The sequence below is a fragment of the Monodon monoceros genome, unplaced genomic scaffold (genome assembly GCF_005190385.1).
Source record: "Monodon monoceros isolate NGI ecotype Baffin Bay Population unplaced genomic scaffold, NGI_Narwhal_1 Super_Scaffold_12, whole genome shotgun sequence".
Lineage (NCBI taxonomy): Eukaryota > Metazoa > Chordata > Mammalia > Artiodactyla > Monodontidae > Monodon > Monodon monoceros.
The window spans coordinates 109,344,911-109,365,079 of NW_021703768.1; the positions used below are offsets into that span (position 1 = coordinate 109,344,911).

General features: G+C 37.4%; 1 protein-coding gene across 4 annotated transcripts in view; it reads right to left on the bottom strand.

Moving 5' to 3' along the window:
- Positions 1-6,153: 6,153 nt before the first annotated feature.
- FNIP1 (folliculin interacting protein 1) overlaps positions 6,154-20,169 on the bottom strand; it is a 131,497-nt gene continuing 117,481 nt past the window's right edge. For all 4 annotated transcript variants that reach the window (XM_029219192.1, XM_029219194.1, XM_029219193.1 and 1 more), the window contains 2 exons: positions 11,333-11,448; positions 6,154-8,910 (listed from right to left, as the gene is read on the bottom strand). In XM_029219192.1, coding sequence (XP_029075025.1) covers positions 8,832-8,910; positions 11,333-11,448 — 195 coding nt within the window. In that variant the 3' untranslated portion in view covers positions 6,154-8,831. The remainder of the gene's footprint in view (positions 8,911-11,332; positions 11,449-20,169) is intronic.

The following is a 20,169-nucleotide window of genomic DNA, read 5'->3' on the forward strand; positions in this document are numbered from 1 at the left end:
GGCGGAGGAAAGGCGAGTGCGCGTGCGCAGCACGCGCAAGCGCGCAAACGGGCGCCTAAGGGCGTGACTCTGAAATGACGTAAAAACTGGGCGGTGCAGTGAAGCCTCCTCCAACCCTTCTTCGTGAGATTTGAAGAAACGTCGCGAGACATCACCCAAGCCCGTCACGGGATCCGCCTCGGAGTTGGGGTTTCCGCCGCACCAGTTTCCGGTGGGGGGGGGCTGAAAACGCGCTGTGACCTACTGAACGAGAATAGCGTGTTGGGGATCGAACTCGTGCGGCAGGTGTTCTGGGTGGAGAGTTCTGTTTGTGCCAAAATCCGGAAGCTCGGGGCATGGCCAAGCCCGGGGCGGAGCTCCAGGTCTGCAACTCCGACACCGCTCCCTAGGGGAACGTGCGGAAGTCGAAGCGGCCATTCGGCAAACAAGGAAGTTCACAGCTTCTCTTCCCTGTCTTCTAATAAAACGAATCTCTTGTGGAAGGGGCCCGCCGAGAACTACCTGCCTTGTCTAAGACGGACGCCCTGACATCAGGGCAGAGGAACCGAAGTTTCGTGGCCTTGAGCAGGGGTGGGCAGCCACCGTGCCTGCAGCCAGCTCAAGAGTTACTGCTGGTTTGCGAAGTCAGTCTAGACTACGTTCACGTAACCAATGCCCAGGACAGCCTTCCCTCCGCCCAACCCCTTCTCAGGCAGCGGGCCTTAGGGTTGCCTGGCTCAGGAGTGACCGCTCTCTCACTACACTTTACATACTAGTCTGTTTCCCAACAGGCCGAATAAGGCAAATTAACGTTTATTTACTAGTCCCTTGGTAAGAAAAACATCTCGACTACTCTCTGCGGCAGCCACACACCTGCAGAGGCTGTTTCTGCCTTAAGGTCACTGACAGAATTCCAGAATCCATCGTTCTAAACAGTCCTATGTCAGCGTACAGATAAGCCGTACAGGTTACACAGTTCCTTACTTTGGAGCCTCATAAGCATGTCCTTTCCACTGAATACATCTTAGTATTTCTTACAGCAATTGACATGGTTCACTAAATAACTCGAAGTGATTTAAAATTATGATGTTATTCACATTAATTTTTAATGACATGGTAATAAGAAAATTATATTTTAGAGTAACAAAAGGGAAAGGAGAGTTCAGGCTGCAACATTCACCGTTTCAGGGACCTAGTAATGATGGCTGATGTTAATAAGGGTTTTGTTTTCCGTTGGTCATTCACCTTGCCCAAACTTGAAGTTTACAACATAATATTAGCACATTTCGTTTTTAAGTATAGGACAAAAACCTTACCAGGGAGTTATGACTCAGCCACTCTGGAAGGAAATTTTCAGTTGATCACAATTGTGACATTGTCACTTTCGTCATTTTTTTGTGTATAAACATATCCTCTCAAAAGTCTGCGTAAGATCACAAAGGTTATCCCTTCCATTTTTGAAGCATGTTTCCAAAGCCACATCAATATTTTCAAAAGAGGGAAAAGGCATTAAAACATGATGACCACGAGCTTGGACTTTAGGGGCAAACATCTGTATTTGTCTTTAATAGGCCATTTCTAGTTAAATGACTTAGTTATTTGATATTTCTAAACTTCAGTTTCCTTAACCGTAAAATGGGAATAGTAAAAGACCTATTGCTTTGGAATTCTCTTAAGATTACATGAGATAATTTATGTGAAGCATTTAGGATGTTGCCTGCACAATCCAGGCACTCTTTACTATTTCTATTACTTTACCTCTAGGAAGTGATTTCTCTAAAGCATATATTCAAATTTGAAGAATTGGATAGGTTTTTCCTTTACTGCTTTTTTATTAGAACTATTAAGAATCACATTTAAGTATTCATGAAGATGTGGAGCAACAGGAACTCTCACAAACTGCCAGTTAAGTGTCTATTGGGAAACCAGTTAGAAAAAAAAGAAGTATCTAGTAAAGCTGAAACTAGCAAGCCCGCTCCTTGATATATGTCCTAAAGAATACCCAGAAAAGATGAACAAAAATGGGCACTGTTCATATTAGCCAAAAATTGGAAATAACCGAATTGTCCATCAACTATAGAATGGGTAAATTGCTGTATATTCATTCAGTGAAATACCACCTACATAGCACATGAATGAAACTCCAACATAATGTTGATAGAAAAAAAGCAAAAAAAAATATGGGGTATAATTACACAAAGTTCAAACAAGCAAAACTAAAGTATATCACTTAGGGATGCATACACAAAACTATTAAAAGAGAGCAAGGGAATGTTCACGAAAATCATGTTGGAATTTACAAAAATGAGAAGGGAGAGTATTATGATCAGGATAGGGCACGTGGAGGAGGGGTGGAGATCCTGAATTACTGAAAATGATTTACTTCTTGACCTAAGTGATGGTTACATTAGTGTACATTTATTAATTTTATATAATACTTGACAAGAAAAAATTAAGTCTATAAAAGTAACATTAATATAGACCTTATAAGACAGCAACAGTAAAAACAGTATATTAATATCCACAGTAACTATACACACCTAAATTTAAACATATTTTCAAAATCTATCTTGTCCTTTCCTATCCTGTATTGTGCTTTGGTATGCTGAAAAAAGTGAGGAGACAGTGAGAGCTCTAATAGCTATTTTCAGAGAAAAGCCAACCTCTACGATAGGATTCACCAACATTAACATGTATCTGAAACAAAAAAGTAATGGTTCTGAATGCAAGTAATTTACTAAATTATAGGAAAACAAAAAGATGGTTAAGTCTTTAAAAAAAAAAAGTAGCTTAACTGCTTACCCTACCTTAATTTTTGTCATTATACTTACCACAACCTGACAGCATAATATCTTTGTCTATCTCCTCCACCAGCAGGAAATATGTAAACTTCCTGAGAAAGTATGTGTTATTTACTGACTTATCCCTGGCACCCAGACCCGTGCCCAGCACATAACAGGTGCTCAATCAATATCTGCTAAATGAACAAATTGATCTATCTAAGGACTAAGTGATTAAGAGGGGATTTTGCTTTTAAAAAGATAGACACTTGATTGCTTTCCAATGGCAAAGAAAGATATCTGGCTAGACAACTGTTCTATTATGCAAAACTGAATACTTATTAGGCACACACAATTATATGACCATCTTTGTAGAACAACAGCAAACCATCAAAAGACTGAAGTTAAGAGCACTGGTTTTAATAGCACCTAGAATGGAGTAAGGAATTCAGATTTGGGGTATGCTGGGAAACTGAGTCACTACTAGTTGAAAACTAAGAGCACTTGCTGGCCCAATTTCTATCACTGAATAAGAATCTTTGAGGGTGGGGTCTAGGAATTAATACTTTCCAAACACTATCTAGGTGTTCCTAATATGCAACCAGGTTTGAAAACTACTTTAAACTAACTCAGGTTTTGGACTAGTCTGACCCATCTTAATTCCAACACAGTGAAGGGTATTGACTTGTGAGTGATGAAGCAAATGTATGACACAAAAGTGGCATCACAAGTTTCTTGAGGAAATAATATCTTCTTTATATTTACACAACACTTCAACAAGGTCATTCCCTTTGAGACAATTTAGGTAACACTGCTTTTATCAACAATTTTACTTTGACTGTTGAGGTGAATATAAAAACATGTTTTGGGACTGTCCTTGTTACAATGGTCACTTGGAAAGGAAGGAATCTCCAACCTCTTCAACTTAATACTCTCCTTAAATACAGTTATACCTAGGGCAGGTCTAATCAGATAGTGCTAACCTGGGCAGAGAGCTGTCTGCAACCTGATGAAGGGATAGGTCTAGGCTCATACTTTTACGAAAAGGAGAGTCGCTTTTAAAGGAAACGTTATAAGGGGACCAAATCCTGGGGTGTTGGCAAGAAAGAAGCCCCTGACCCGAGCATATGCTTTAAGACCAGAAGTTCTCCTGAAAAAATAATGGATGGAAATTTCATCCATTTAAAACTCTCTTGCTAAAAATTTCTTTTAAAAAATTTAAAAGAAAATTCTTTACAACTCTCTTTTGGATTGCCTGTATTTTCTTTTCTTTAGGGAAGTTTCAAATCTTAACTCTACAGCAAACATGGCCAAGTCTACAGTCTGCACTATAAAGCAAGGACAAGAAGCATTACAGTCTCCAACTTCCCCCTTTCCTATCTGCCTAAGTCCTTCTCACTCAGAGTTACAATTCCCCAGCCCCCAGTGCACCTTCAGCTCATGTTTGGTCCCACTTGCCACCCCACCCCTACACCTCCTACAATGGCAGAGACAAAGAAATCTCAGGTATCTTTACAACACATCTGTCACCACATCCTAGTTGGAAACATTCTGTTCTGAGACAGGAAAGAGTATATGACCTCAGATTAAATTCTCTGTATTTCAGTTTCTCATTAGCAGAATCTATGCTTCTCAGAAATGTTGCAAGATTTCTTTAAATTTTTATCAGAGAACAGCATATATAAACACAGGCAATTATAAACCTCTAAACTATCTGATAAATGCTTCCCAAATACTTGATACTTCCTTTCTGCTTTAAAACAGTGCACTTAGTCTCTTCAGTCAAATGTAAGAGTGATAAATGTAAAATAATATAAAAACAGGCACTGCAAAAAGCCCCTGGCCTAATCCTGCCTCCTGGCGTAACTCTGCCCAAATCAACCCAACCTGAGTAAGGCAGCTTCCCAACAGCCTACTCAGGGTTGAATCACTGCTGCAGAGCAGGCGCTAAGGACTGATGGAAGAGGTGACTTCCCTACAATGCAGATGAAGACGACAGACTTGCTCAGAGGGACATGCAAATCCGTGAACAGAACAGGATTAGAATCCAAACCAACAGGCCAATTTTTTGTTTAATTTTAAAGTCAGGGGCTTCCCTGGTGGCGCAGTGGTTAAGAATCTGCCTGCCAATGCAGGGGACACAGGTTCAAGCCCTGGTCTGGGAAGATCCCACATGCCGCAGAGCAATTAAGCCCGTGCACCACAGCTACTGAGCCTGCACTCTAGAGCCTGTGAGCCACAACTACTGAGCCCATGTGCTACAACTACTGAAGCCCGCACGCCTAGAGCCTGTGCTCCGCACAAGAGAAGCTACTTCTCATTGCCTTCTCAAGGCAATGAGAAGCCTGTGCACCTCAACGAAGAGAAGCCCCTACTTGCTGCAACTAGAGATAGCCCATGCGCATCAACAAAGACCCAATGCAGCCAAAAATAAATAAATAAAATAATAAAGTCAGTAGTAATTTTAATTAGAAACAATGTTCTTGACAAGTTTACATGGCTTCTTCTAGTTTTAAATGATTGATACTCAGTTTGTTTTCACAAAAGCATTTAAAGAAAATTTCAATTTGTCATCGTGAAGATTCGGTCAAATGTAAGAATATACCATATTTTTTGGTTACTACACTTTAACTCAAAAGAATATATGTTAGGACTTCCCTGGTGGCACAATGGTTAAGAATCCGCCTGTCAATGCAGGGGACACGGGTTTGAGCCCTGGTCTGGGAAGATACCACAGGCTGTGGAGCAACTAAGCCTGTGCGTTGCAACTACTGAGCCTGCACTCTAGAGCCTGCAAGCCACAACTACTGAGCCCACATGCTGCGACTACTGAAGCCCGCGCGCTCTAGGGCCTGTGCGCTACAACTACTAAGCCCGCGTGCTGCAACTACTGAAGCCCGCGCCTAGAACCCATGCTCCACAACAAGAGAAGCTACCGCAGTGAGAAGCCCGTGCACTGCAACGAAGAGTAGCCTCTCTCACTGCAACTAGAGAAAGCCCGCGCACAGCAACAGACCCAACGCAGCCAAAAATAAAAAAAAATAAAGAATGTTAAATTTCCCCCAAAATAAAATAGACAGGAGCTGTACAGCAAAGGCTGGACAGATTACCTAGCAACCATAGCACCCCAAAATTACTGAGCATTTGGAGTGTGCCAAGCATTGAGATAAATTCTTGACATTCCTTATTTCATTTGACTCTCACAACCTCATAAAGTAGATTCTACTAAGTTACCAATTCAGAAATTTAGGATTAGAGAAGGACATTATGAACAAGGTCACATGCCTAGAAGTGTCACATTTGGGAAAACAATCCAGGTGGGCTGGCACCAGAATCCATGTTACATATACCTTATTAAATGTGAAAGAAAGAACATCATCCATCAAATTGACATGTGTATTTATTGCACAAATATCCCCTAGAACTGGGAGGTTATTATAATACAGGCGTACATTTGAGAAATGTATACAGAACAAGAAACAAGTATTTACATTTTACATCTCCCACCATCTAAATAACTTAAAGCATAATAATCTCATAAGACATCTACCAGAAGTAGGCATTGTGTAAAATCTGTTTCTTTTTAAAGTGATCATCCCCAGTGTATGCCAATTGCAACAAAATGAAATCTGTGCTAGTATGTTTATTGCACTTAACATTTTCAAACTCAAAATTAAGACATATTAATAAAAGCCAGGAATATTTAAAATCAAACCAATTAGTTTATATACAGGAAAAATTAGTTTTAAATCTATAATGTAAAAGATCCCTTTTTCATCTCCTGTTGCAACAAATAGGTTTTTAAAATGTGTAACATATCTATCTGTACCGTAAGAAGTTGAAAAAAATTATTTTGAACAGGCCAAAAATTCTTTTCACATTCATCATAATGATCACACTTTAAAGAAGTAGCAGCTCATTCCTTGGGCTTTGTGTAATGCAAGAATGACTATGACGAAGGAGCAGAAATTACAGAAGAACTGCAAATTATAAAACTCAGGAATCCTATAAGGATTGATGATTCTATAAGAAACTATAGGCCTTTTCCTTTCAAGCAAAGCTTAGTTTTAAGAATTACAGTAGCATGAGCCATCCATTTATTAAAGACTAGATTTCCTAAATGGTAATTTATTAGAGATTTCAAATAGACAGGACTGTGAATAGTTCAATGATTAATTTAAACAATAACACACATAAAAAAGACACTGTCTACCTGCTACATATTCTGAACTACAATTAAAAATAAAAATGTACAGTGGCCACATATGATCTTTTCTATATTCTGAATTCTGCTAAAGAGATTGATTCATAAAATTCCAAACAACAGATGAGAGAAGAACTTCATTAATGAATAGACTAAAAAAATTAAGCTAACAAAAATATATCCATAAACACTCTTTGACAGCAAGTCATCCATGGAAGACTCTGGTACTAACTGGGACCAGCTGATAGGACACAGGGGCCAAAGCAATTGCAAGCACACCAATTTCAGGTTTACATTCCATTAAAATAACCATTTCTTCTTAGTCTAGCTGGAGATTAGAGTAAGACAAAATGTGACCCAATGCTATAAATTCAAGGTCAAAGACTAAATAAATCACAGAAATCTTCCTTAATTACTGAAAACTTAAATAGCAAGAATAGATGCATTATAGACAAAATGTACCTAGAAACAGAATGAGCAAGTGGTTTTCTGTTTTAAGCTAATCAACTAATTATGATGAAAACAGTTCATGAAAGCAGAAACCAGCTTCACTTCTAGCATTAAAAGCATCTTAGACCAGATAAGTAAAGGATAAACTATAATGTAGTATTTCAAGTAAACTGAGGTAGTAGAGCATAATGAAAACTTTATCTACCCATCTTTCTATTTACATTACTTACAAGAGTTTGGTTCCATATTAGCCTTTCTCACAAGCAACACTCTACAATATATACAAAAACAATAACAACTGAAAAGTTGAAATCTTTGAAAAAAGTTAGCTTTTGGAAGAGAGGAGCTATTAGAAAAAAAAAATCTTAAGAGTTAATGAGTTATTTTAGTGTAAACTGAATATTATGAAGCAGTGAAACAAATATTCAGTTCCTATGGGTTCAAGAAGGGCTGATACCGAAACCAAGGGCCTCGGCTACCTGAGCACTTTTAAAGAAAATAGTATTATTTCTGCCAATGCTTTGGTGCAATTTTTAATCCTAATTTTAATTTATTAAATTAAATGCAAATATGTAAATATTAACATTTATAAGAATTAGCTTATACTTATAAACAAAACAAATGGTATAAAGTAGTATTCTTATTTTGGGAATCTACATTCCTCAGCCTTAAAAAAAGATTGGCTTTACTTATATTTTAGAGTGTGTGAAACAGAAAAATCACCAGAAAGTAATATTTCAACATTATATACAATTAATCCTAGTTGAAAATATATTTTTTAAAAAGGCATGTTTACCAATCTTGTATTTCTACCTCTGCTTTTTTAAAAAATAGATACATATGTACACTTGGATGGATAACATAACACAGGTTTATATGCTTTATTCTGAGTTTATTCTAATTAACAAGCTGTTTAAAATTTTGAGAAATACCCAGAAATCGGCTATTTTGAATTGAAAAACAAAAAAACACAAAAGTTTCATAGATCTTTGTACCTTAGAAATAAAGAATTAAAACTAATGAAATGACTCTTTCTGAGCCATTTAATCATGAGATATCCATTCCTCCTACTTATGGGTTGTGGCAAGACTGTAGTGATCATAATGAAATTCCTCAATGTTATTCATTTTGTAGAAACGTCGAAGTTACACTTTGGCTTCTTCAAATGCTCTCCTCCCAAATGCTGTTTTTAGTTTCACTTGGTTAAAAGTCTGCCACCATCCAGAAGTCCAATCAAAATGAAAAAGCCATCCAGTGATGACACAATATGCACTGCAATGCAGAATACCCACCCAGGTGACTGACTCATTCAGATGAAGGTCTGACAGAGAAAAAAAATTGCCATAAATGCATGTTGTGACTGCTTCCTTGGTTTCTACTTAACTTTCCACCAAAGTTAATTTCCAACAGCCTTTCTGTTAAAGTAGTATCTGAGCAACATATGGAGAGTGAGTGCTTGCTACAGCAGCCAGAAGAGGAAGATCACTGGATTCAATCCTGAAATTAAAAAAAAAAAAATCTCAGTTCAGGTTTATTCCTACAGGCAATGACTGCTATCTATAAAGTCACTATACATCTCCACTCAAGGAGCTTGGCCACCCTGGCCAAAAGGAAAAGGGTAAGAGGGCTGAAGATAATGAAAATTAGAAATTTTTCAGTAAGTAAAAACTATAACTAAAGATTTTTAAATCAGCCTCTGAAACCCAACAGTAACAAAGTCACGAATGCAGGAAACCATCTCACTGATGTGCTGATGGACCATGCATCAGGGCAAGGGATAATGTCTAAGAAATACTATATAGGGACTTCACTGGTGGCGCAGTGGTTAAGAAGCCCCCTGCCAATGCAGGGGACACAGGTTCGAGCCGTGGTCCAGGAAGATCCCACATACCACGGAGCAACTAAGCCTGTGCGCCACAACTACTGAGCCCACATGACACAACTACTGAAGCCTGTGTGCCTAGAGCCTGTGCTCCGCAACAAAGAGAAGCCACTGTAATGAGAAGCCTGCTCACCACAACGAAGAGTAGCCCCCGCTTGCTAAAACTAGAGAAAGCCCACACCCAGCAACGAAGACCCAACGCAGCCAAAAATAAATAAATAAATTTATTTTTTTAAAAAAAAGAAATATTATATAGTATAATAACAGAATAATAGTGTGCAACCATATTGTTTTGGATACAAATGTTTCTGTAATAAGATTTACTGGGAAGACATAATGGAAGCCTCTTAAAAATACAACCTACCACAAATAACTTAAACGAAAAGAAAAATGGCCAATAAATATCAAAATAAGTTATGCAGACACACTCCTCGTTAGAGAATAAATCTGAATAAAATCAGATTTCATTTTTCAGCTAGTAGCTTGGAGAAGATTAAAAAGTTTGGTAATAAATAGCAGTAAGAAGAGTGTGCTTCCCACTGTTCGTGAAAATTTATTCTGGTACTTTCTGGATAGCATTTACTATTACTGTCAAAATACCAACAATTTAATCACATATGGCCTTTAATTCAAAAATTCTACATCAAAGAATTTATCCTATAAACCTCAAAGGTTTATATTTATTCCAGCATTGATTTGTAACAGCAAAACACTGAAAATAAATTCCACCATATAATGGAATGCATTACAGCCATTAAAAATGATATAGATCAGTGTGTGTGGTATGTGCTTAAATGAACAAACATTCAAGATACATTAAAAGGCAAGCTGCACCAAGATATATAGAGTACAAATTAATTTATATTTTTAACCCTACACATTTAAAAATTCTGTAAGAAGAAACAATCCATTAACTGTGCTTGACTGAGGACTGGAAGTTGAGGAAAAGACTTACTTTTCACTTTATGCCAAAATGCACTGAAACTTTCATTATATGTACATTACTTTAAAAATTAGTTTAAATTTTCTAAAAATAAAGGCATTACAGGCAGAGAATCATCTATTTCTAATCTGGATAATAAGCAATAACATTAATGAATGAATTTAATTTGGTTTCAGACATATAGTAGCAACTCAATGTTGGCTCTTTCTCCCTTCATAAAAGCTGAAATTAGACAAAAGTTCTAGCTTGTTTTAATTTATTCAACCAGCATTTCAAGAAATAATTTTCACATACACACACACAAAGTGGACATAGAACACAGGGAAAGCGACTACAGAACATAATGAAAGGGGCTATACTATGCCTCTCGCCAATTTCCTGTTTGTCCTTCAGTTAGCATTTTAAATAATTAGCTTCTTCCCAGGAATAACTTCAGAGTATAAAGACATAATATATAGATAATGGGGAAGGAGTAATAATATGTAGATAATATACCATCATCCATAGAGTGCCATTACTTCAATCAGATCATTTGGAAGGCCGGGCAGATGCTGGGAATGATGAGTTTACAACATATTTAATAAATAAAAACGAATACTTACTTATTTTTTTCTAATGCAAAAATTTAGACTTTAATTCCTTTTTATTCGACTATATTCTCAACCTACTGTAATTGCACAAGAGAAAGTGCATTTCAGATCAGTGTAGGACAGGGTTCTGCTTTTATACTGTATACAACAGGGGTCCCCAACCCACAGGCCGTGGACTGGTACTAGTCTGTGGCCTGTTAGGAACCAGGCCGCACAGCAGGAAGTGACCGGCGGGCAAGCGAGCAAAGCTTCATCAGCCGCTCCCCATCATTCACATTACTGCCTAAGCCATTCTCCACACCCCATTGGTGGAAATGGAAACCGATCCCTGGAGCCAAAAAGGTTGGAGACCGCTGGTATAGAACAACCCAGCTGATAACAGTATACAGCTTCTAACAAGACAAAAAACTTAAAAAGAAAAAAGGCAATTCTTAGGAATATTCCTTGCCTAAATATACACAGTGAAACGAGAAAGCAAAGCCGGAAAAGGAATCAGGAACATACCCTAAAACCACTCCCAGCTCCTTGACATGAACACGCATCTGTCCCCTCAGGTACTCAGACAGCATTTTGCTCTTGAAGTATAGCTCCTGTAACCGGTCTTCAAGATGCATTACACACTGCAGTTAGGAGGGAAACAAGAATCAAGTCAGAAAATGGACAACTCTTAAGTAATGCAAATTCCAAAGCAACATGTTTTGACAATTCTATTTAGTTATTCCAACATAAACTAAAATTTGGAGCACATTTTTATTTTTTGAATTTTATTTTATTTTTTTATATAGCAGGTTCTTATTAGTTATCCATTTTATACATATTAGTGTATATATGTCAGTACCAGTCTACCAATTCATCCCACCACCCGCACCACCCCGCCGCTGCATCAATGTACATTCCCACCAACAATGCCAGAGGGCTCCTCCTCTCCACACCCTCTCGAGCATTTGTTGTTTGTAGATTATATGATGATGCCTAATCTAACTGGTATGAGGTGATACCTCATTGTAGTTTTGATTTGCATTTCCCTAATAATTAGTGATGTTCAGCAGCTTTTCATGTGCTTCTTGGCCTTCTTTGGAGAAATGTCTATTTAGGTCTTCTGCCCATTTATGGATTGGGTTGTTTGTTTTTTTAATGTTGAGCTGCATGAGCAGTTTATATATTTTGGAGATTAATCCTTTGTCCATTGATTCGTCTGCAAATATTTTCTCCCATTCTAAGGGTTCTCTTTTCATCGTTTGTAGTTTCTTTTGCTGTGGAAAAGCTTTTAATCTTAATTAAGTCCCATATGTTTATTTTTGTTTTTTGTTTTTTGCAGTACATGGGCCTCTCACTGTTGTGGCCTCTCCCTCTGTGGAGCACAGGCTCTGGAGGCGCAGGTTCAGTGGCCATGGCTCACAGGCTCAGCCGCTCCGTGGCATGTGGGATCCTCCCAGACCAGGGCATGAACCCGTGTCCCCTGCAGCGGCAGGGAGACTCTCAACCACTGCACCACCAGGGAAGCCCTGTTTTCATTTCTTACTCTAGGAGGTGGGTCAAAAAAGATCTTGCTGTGGTTTATGTCAAAGAGTGTTGTTCCTATGTTTTCCTCTAAGAGTTTTATAGTGTCTGGTCTTACATTTAGGTCTCAAATCCATTTTGACTTTATTTTTGTGTATGGTGCTAGGGAGTGTTCTAATTTCATTCTTTTACATGTAGCTGTCCAGTTCTCGCAGTACCACTTACTGAAGAGACTGTCTTTTCTCCATTGTATTTCCCTGCCTCCTTTGTCATAGATTAGTTGACCACAGGTGCATGGGTTTATCTCTGGACTTTCTATCCAGTTCCTTGGATCTATATTTCTGTTTTTATGCCAGTACCATACTGTCTTGATTACTGTAGCTTTGTAGTATAGTCTGAAGTCCGAAAGCCTGATTCCTCCAGCTCCGTTTTTTTCCCTCAAGACTGCTTCGACTATTCGGGGTCTTTTGTGTCTCCAAACAAATTTTAAGATTTTTTGCTTAGTTCTATAAAAAATGCTATTGGTAATTTGATAGGGATTGCACTGAATCTGTAGATTGCTTTGGGTAGTACAGTCATTTTCACAATATTGATTCTTCCAGTCCAAGAACATGGTATATATCTCCATCTGTTTGTATCATCTTTAATTTCTCTCATCAGTGTCTTATACTTTTCTGCATACAAGTCTTTAGTCTCCCTAGGTAGGTTTATTCCTAGGTATTTTATTATTTTTGTTGCAATGGTAAATGGGAGTGTTTCCTTAATTTCTCTTTCAGATTTTTCATCACTAGCGTATGGGAATGCAAGAGATTTCTGTGCATTAATTTTGTATCCTGCAACTTTACCAAATTCATTGATTAGCTCTAGTAGTTTTCTGGTGGCATCTTTAGGATTCTTTATGTATAGTATCATGTCATCTGCAGTGTCAGTTTTACTTCTTCTTTTCCAATTTTTATTCTTTTTATTTCTTTTTCTTCTCTGATTGCGGTGGCTAGCACTTCCAAAACTATGTTGAAAAACAGTGGTGAGAGTGGACATCCTTCTCTTGTTCCTGATCTTAGAGGAAATGCTTTGAGTTTTTCACCGTTGAGAATGATGTTTGCTGTGGGTTTGTCGTACATGGCCTTTATTATGTTGAGGTAGGTTCCCTCTATGCTCACTTTCTGGAGAGTTTTTGTCATAAATGGGTGTTGAATTTTGTCAAAAGCTTTTTCTGCATCTATTGAGATGATCATATGGTTTGACCATATTCTTCAATTTGTTAATATGGTGTATCACATTGATTATTTGCGTATATTGGAGAATCATTACATTCCTGGGATAAATCCCACTTCCTCATGGTATATGATCCTTTTAAAGTGTTGTTGGATTCTGCTTGCTAGTATTTTGTTGAGGATTTTTGCATCTATATTCATCAGTGATATTGGTAATTTTTTTTTGTTAGCTCTTCTCCAAATGTTTGATAGAATTCACCTGTGAAGCCATCTGGTACTGGACTTTTGTTTCTTAGAAGATTTTTAATCACAGTTTCAATTTCATTAATTGTGATTGGTCTGTTCATATTTTCTATTTCTTCCTGGCTCAGTCTTGGTAAGTTATATCTTTCTAAGAATTTGTCCATTTCTTCCAGGTTGTCCATTGCATTGGCAGAGAGTTGCTTGTAGTAGTGTCTTAGGATGCTTTGTATTTCTGCGGTGTCTGCTGTAACTTCTCCTTTTTCATTTCTAATTTTATTGATTTGAGTCCTCTCCCTCTTTTTCTTGATGAGTCTGGCTAATATTTAACAATTTTGTTTATCTTCTCAAACAACCAGCTTTTAGTTTTATTGATCTTTGCTACTGTTTTCTTTGTTTCTATTTCATTTATTTCTGCTCTAATCTTTATCTTTTCTTTCCTTCTACTAACTTTGGGTTTTGCTTGTTCTTCTTTCTCTACTTCTTTTAGGTGTAAGGTTAGATTGTTTATTTGAGATTTTTCTTGTTTCTTGAGGTAGGCTTGTATAGCTATAAACTTCCATCTTGTAACTGCTTTTGCTGCATCCCATAGGTTTTGGATCATCGTGTTTTCATTGTCATTTGTCTCTAGGTATTTTTTGATTTCCTCTTTGATTTCTTCAGCGATCGCTTGGTTATTTAGTAACATATTGTTTAGCCTTCAAGTGTTTGTGTTTTTTATGTTTTTTTTCCCTGTAACTGATTTCTAATCTCATAGCATTGTGGTCAGAATAGATGCTTGATATGATTTCAATTTTCTTAAATTTACTGAGGCTTGATTTGTGACCCAAGATGCGATCTATCCTGGATAATGTTCCGTGTGCACTTGAGAAGAAAGTGTATTCTGTTGTTTCTGGATGGAATGTCCTATAAATACCAATTAAATCTGGTCTATTGTGTCATTTAAAGCTTGTTTCCTTATTAATTTTGTTTGGATGATCTGTCCATTGGTGTAAGTGACGTGTTAAAGTCCCCCATTATTACTGTGTTACTGTCAATTTCCTCTTTTATAGCTGTTAGCAGTTGCCTTATGTATTGAGGTGCTTCTATGTTGGGTGCATATATATTCATAATTGTTATATCTTCTTCCTAGATTGATCCCTTGATCATCATGTAGTGTCCTTCCTTGTCTCTTGTAACATTCTTTAAAGTCTATTTTATCTGAGTATTGTTACTCAAGCTTTCTTTTGATTTCCATTTGCATGGAATATCTCTTTCCATCCCCTCATTTTCAGTCTGTATGTGTCCTAGATCTGAAGTTGGTCTCTTGTAGATAGCATATAGATGGGTCTTGTTTTTGTATCCATTCAGGAAGCCTGTGTCTTTTGGTTGGAGCATTTAATCCATTCACGTTTAAGGTAATTATTGATATGTATGTTCCTATGACCATTTTCTTAATTGTTATGGGTTTGTTTTTGTAGATCCTTTTCTTCTCTTGTATTTCCCACTTAGAGAAGTTCCTTTAGCATTTGTTGTAGAGCTGGTTTGGTGGTGCTGAATTCTCTTAGCTTTTGCTTTTCTGTAAAGCTTTTGATTTCTCCATCGAATCTGAATGAGATTATTGCTGGGTAGAGTAATCTTGGTTGTAGGTTCTTCCTTTCATCACTTTAAACATGTCATGCCACTCCCTTCTGGCTTGTAGAGTTTCTGCTGAGAAATCAGCTCTTAACCTTATGGTAGATCCCTTGTATGTTATTTGTCGTTTTTCCCTTGCTGCTTTCAATAATTTTTCTTAGTCTTTAATTTTTCCCAATTTCATTACTATGTGTCTTGGCGTGTTTCTCCCTGGGTTTATCTTGTGTGGAACTCTCTGAGCTTCCTGGACTTGGGTGGCTATTTCCTTTACCACGTTAGGGAAGTTTTTGACTATAATCTCTTCAAATATTTTCTCGGGTCCTTTCTCTCTCTCTTCTCCTTCTGGGACCCCTATAATGCGAATGTTGTTGTGTCTAATGTTGTCCCAGAGGTCTCTTAGGCTGTCTTTATTTCTTTTCATTCTTTTTTCTTTATTCTGTTCTGCAGCAGTAAATTCCACCATTCTGTCTTCCAGGTCAGTTATCAGTGCTTCTGCCTCAGTTATTCTGCCATTAATTCCTTGTAGTGTATTTTTCATTTCAGATATTGTATTGTTCATCTCTGTTTGTTTTTTAGTTCTTCTAGGTCTTTGTTAAACATTTCTCGCATCTTCTAGATCTTTGCCTCCATTCTTTTTCCGAGGTCCTGGATCATCTTCACTATCATTATTCTGAACTCTTCTTCTGGGAGGTGGTCTATCTCCAGTTCATTTAGTTGTTTTCCTGGAGTTTTATCTTGTTCCTTCATCTGGTACACAGCCCTCTGACTTTTCATCTTGTCTATCTTTCTGTGAATGTGGTTTTTGCTCCACAGGCTGCAGGATTGTAGTTCTTCTTGCTTCTGCTGTCTGCCTTCTGGAGCACATTTTTAAAGCATGCAATCTTAGCTAAAGGAGTGTAAACCTTCTCTAGCTCATATCAAAGATTTAGAGTCTACAGTTATTTTTGTACTATGGTAAATTACACATAATATAAAATTTACCATTTTACATATAAAAGTTACCCTTTTAAATACTTAAGTGTTCAGCTGAGAGGCATTATGTACATTCAAAATGTTGTGGAAGTATCACCACTACCCATATCCAGAACTTAAAAAAATACGTTTTTATTCCAAATTTGATAAATAAAACGCTCAAATTAATACATTACAAATGTATTTAAATTAGAAAGGCTGCATTCTCCTGTGAAGAGCAAAAGAAAAAAACTTTGCAACAGCTCACAGAGAGTGCTCTATAGGCCTTACTAGAAATGTTTCTAAGCTGGAATATTAAAAACTAAAACATATACATTTTTTTTACTGTCAATTAACTTGGTCAATTCACTAATAGGTGATTTTTCATGTGAATGGATGATATATATGTATGAGGAAAAAGGCATGAGGTGCAGGTGCTAAAACACTAAATTCTTGCAGAGTATTTCTTCCCAATGGAAACCAGCTGCTGTTAAAGCTTCTAAGAAAAACACAGTTTGTTTTTCTTGAGAAAAAACAATTGAATGTATTTCTTGGCATACATTGTTTTGGTACATATTTTGTGGTATAATGCTCATGTAGGCTGAAAATAACTTAAGCGAAAAAAAAATCTATAAAATGTTTATAATAAAATTCATCCATATATATATACACACACACACATACACACACAATTTACCACACTACCCATTTTTAGGTATATAATTCAATGGCATTTAAGTACATTCGCAATGTTGTGCACCATCATCACTATCCACTTCCAGAGCTTTTTTTCATTATCCCAAATAGAAACTCTGTACCCAGTATACAGTAACCCTTCATGCCCTCCTTCCCACCACCCCTGGGAACCTCTATCTACTTTCTGTTTCTATGAATGTGCCTATTATAGATACCTAATGTAAGTGGGACCACACAGTATCTGTCCTTTTGTATTTTGCTTGTTTCACTTACTGTAACGTTCCATCCATGTTGTATCATGTATCAAAATTTCATTCCTCTAGGTTGTCACAAAGCACCGGGCTGATCTCCCTGTGCTGTGCAGCAGCTTCCCAATAGCCATCCATTTTACGTTTGGTAGTGTGTATATGTCAGTGCTACTCTCTCACTTCATCCCAGCTTCCCCTTCCCCCATGTCTCCATGCCCTCAAGTCCATTCTCTATGTCTGTGTCTTTATTCCTGCCCTGCCACTAGGTTCACTGGTACTGCTTTTTAAAATTCCATATATATGCATTAGCATACAGTATTTGTTTTTCTCTTTCTGACGGGATATGGGGATATATGTATACATATAGCTGATTCACTTTGTTGTACAACAGAAACAAACACAACATTGTAAAGCATTTACACTCCAATAAAGATGTGAAGAAAAATAAAATAAAATAAAACTAAGACCCACCAGGGACAGACGTGGTAATATGTATATTTAAAAAAAAAAAAAAAAAAAAAAAACTTCATTCCTCTTTATGGCTGAAGTATTCCATTCTATGTATTACACGTCATTTGTTGATGGACACGAGTTGTTTCCAATTTTGTCTACTGCAAGTTAATACTGCTGTGAACATTACCATACAATTGTCCCAGTCCCTGCTTTCAGCTATTTTGATTATAAACCTAGAAAAAGACTTGCTGGACCACATGACAATGCAATGTTAAACTTTTTGAGGAACTGCCAAACTGTTTTCCACAGCAGCTGCACCATTTTAGATTCCCACCAGCAACACACAAGGCTTCCAATTTCTCCGCATCCAATACTTTTTATTTTCAGGGTTTGCTTGATCAAACCCATCCTTATCAGTGTGAAGTGGTATCTCACTGTGGCTTTGATTTGCATTTTCCTAATGACTAATGGATGTTGAACATTCTCTCATGTGCTTATTGACTATTTGTATATTTTCTTTAGAGAAATGTCTACTCAAGTTCTCTGCCTATTTTTTGAGTTGTTTTTTTTTTTTAACATCTTTATTGGAGTATAATTGCTTTACAATGGTGTGTTAGTTTCTGCTTTATAACAAAGTGAATCAGCTATACATATAATCCCCATATCTCCTCCCTCTTGCATCTCCCTCTCACCCTCCCTACCCCACCCCTCTAGGTGGTCACAAAGCACCAAGCTGATCTCCCTGTGCTATGCAGCTGCTTCCCACTAGCTATCTATTTTACATTAGGTAGTATATGTAAGTCTATGCCACTCTCTGACTTCATCCCAGCTTACCCTTCCCCCTTCCCGTGTCCTCAAGTCCATTCTCTAGTAGGTCTGTGTCTTTATTCCTGTCCTGCCCCTAGGTTCTTCATAACCATTTTTTTTTTTTTAGATTCCATATGTATGTGTTAGCATACAGTATTTGTTTTTCTCTTTCTGACTTACTTCACTCTGTATGACAGACTCTAGGTCCATCCACCTCACTACAAATAACTCAATTTCGTTTCTTTTTATGGCTGAGTAATATTCCATTGTATATATGGGCCCCATCTTCTTTATCCATTCATCTGTCGATGGACAGGTAGGTTGCTTCCATGTCCTGGCTATTGTATATAGAGCTGCAATGAACACTGTGCTACATGACTCTTTTTGAATTATGGTTTTCTCAGGGTATATGCCCAGTAGTGGAATTGCTGGGTCATATGGTAGTTCTGTTTTTAGTTTTTTAAGGAACCTCCATACTTTTCTCCATAGTGGCTGCATCAATTTACATTCCCACCAACAGTACAAGAGGGTTCCCTTTTCTCCACACCCTCTCCAGCATTTATTGTTTGTAGATATTTTGATGACGGCCATTCTGACTGGTGTGAGGTGATACTTCATTGTAGTTTTGATTTGCATTTCTCTAATGATTACTGATGTTGAGCATTCTTTCATGTGTTTTGGCAATCTGTATATCTTCTTTGGAGAAATGTCTACTTAGGTCTTCTGCCCATTTTTGGATTGGGTTGTTTGTCTTTTGATATTGAGCTGCATGAGCTGCTTGTAAATTCTGGAGATTAATCCTTTGTCAGTTGTTTCATCTGCAAATATTTTCTCCCGTTCTGAGGGTTGTCTTTTTGTCTTGTTGATGGTTTCCTTTGCTGTGCAAAAGCTTTTAGGTTTCATTAGATCCCATTTGTTTATTTATTTTTTTATTTCCATTTCTCTAGGAGTTGGGTCAAAAAAGGATCTTGCTGTGATTTATGTCATAGAGTGTTCTGCTTATGTTTTTCTCTAAGAGTTTTATAGTGTCTGGCCTTACATTTTGAGTTTAATCCATCTGGAGTTTTTGTGTATGGTGTTAGGGAGTGTTCTAATTTCATTCTTTTACATGTAGCTGTCCAGTTTTCCCAGCACCACTTATTGAAGAGGCTGTCTTTTCTCCATTGTATATTCTTGCCTCCTTTATCAAAGATAAGGTGACCATATGTGTGTGGCTTTATCTCTGGGCTTTCTATCCTGTTCCATTGATCTATATTTCTGTTTTTGTGCCAGTACCATACTGTCTTGATTACTGTAGCTTTGTAGCATAGTCTGAACTCAGGGAGCCTGATTCCTCCAGCTCTGTTTTTCTTTCTCAAGATTGCTTTGGCTATTCTTGAGTTGTTTCTTTGCTGTTGTTGAACTGTAGGAGTTCTCTATGTATTCTGGATATCAATCTCTTTTCAGATATATGATTAGCAAATATTTTCTCCTGTCAATTGTCTTCACTCTGTTGATAGTGTCCTTTGATACACAGAAGTTTTTAAGTTTGATGAAGTCCCAATTTATCTATTTTTCCCTTTATTGCCTGTGCTTTTTTTTTTTTTGGCGGTACGTGGGCCTCTTACTGCTGCGGCCT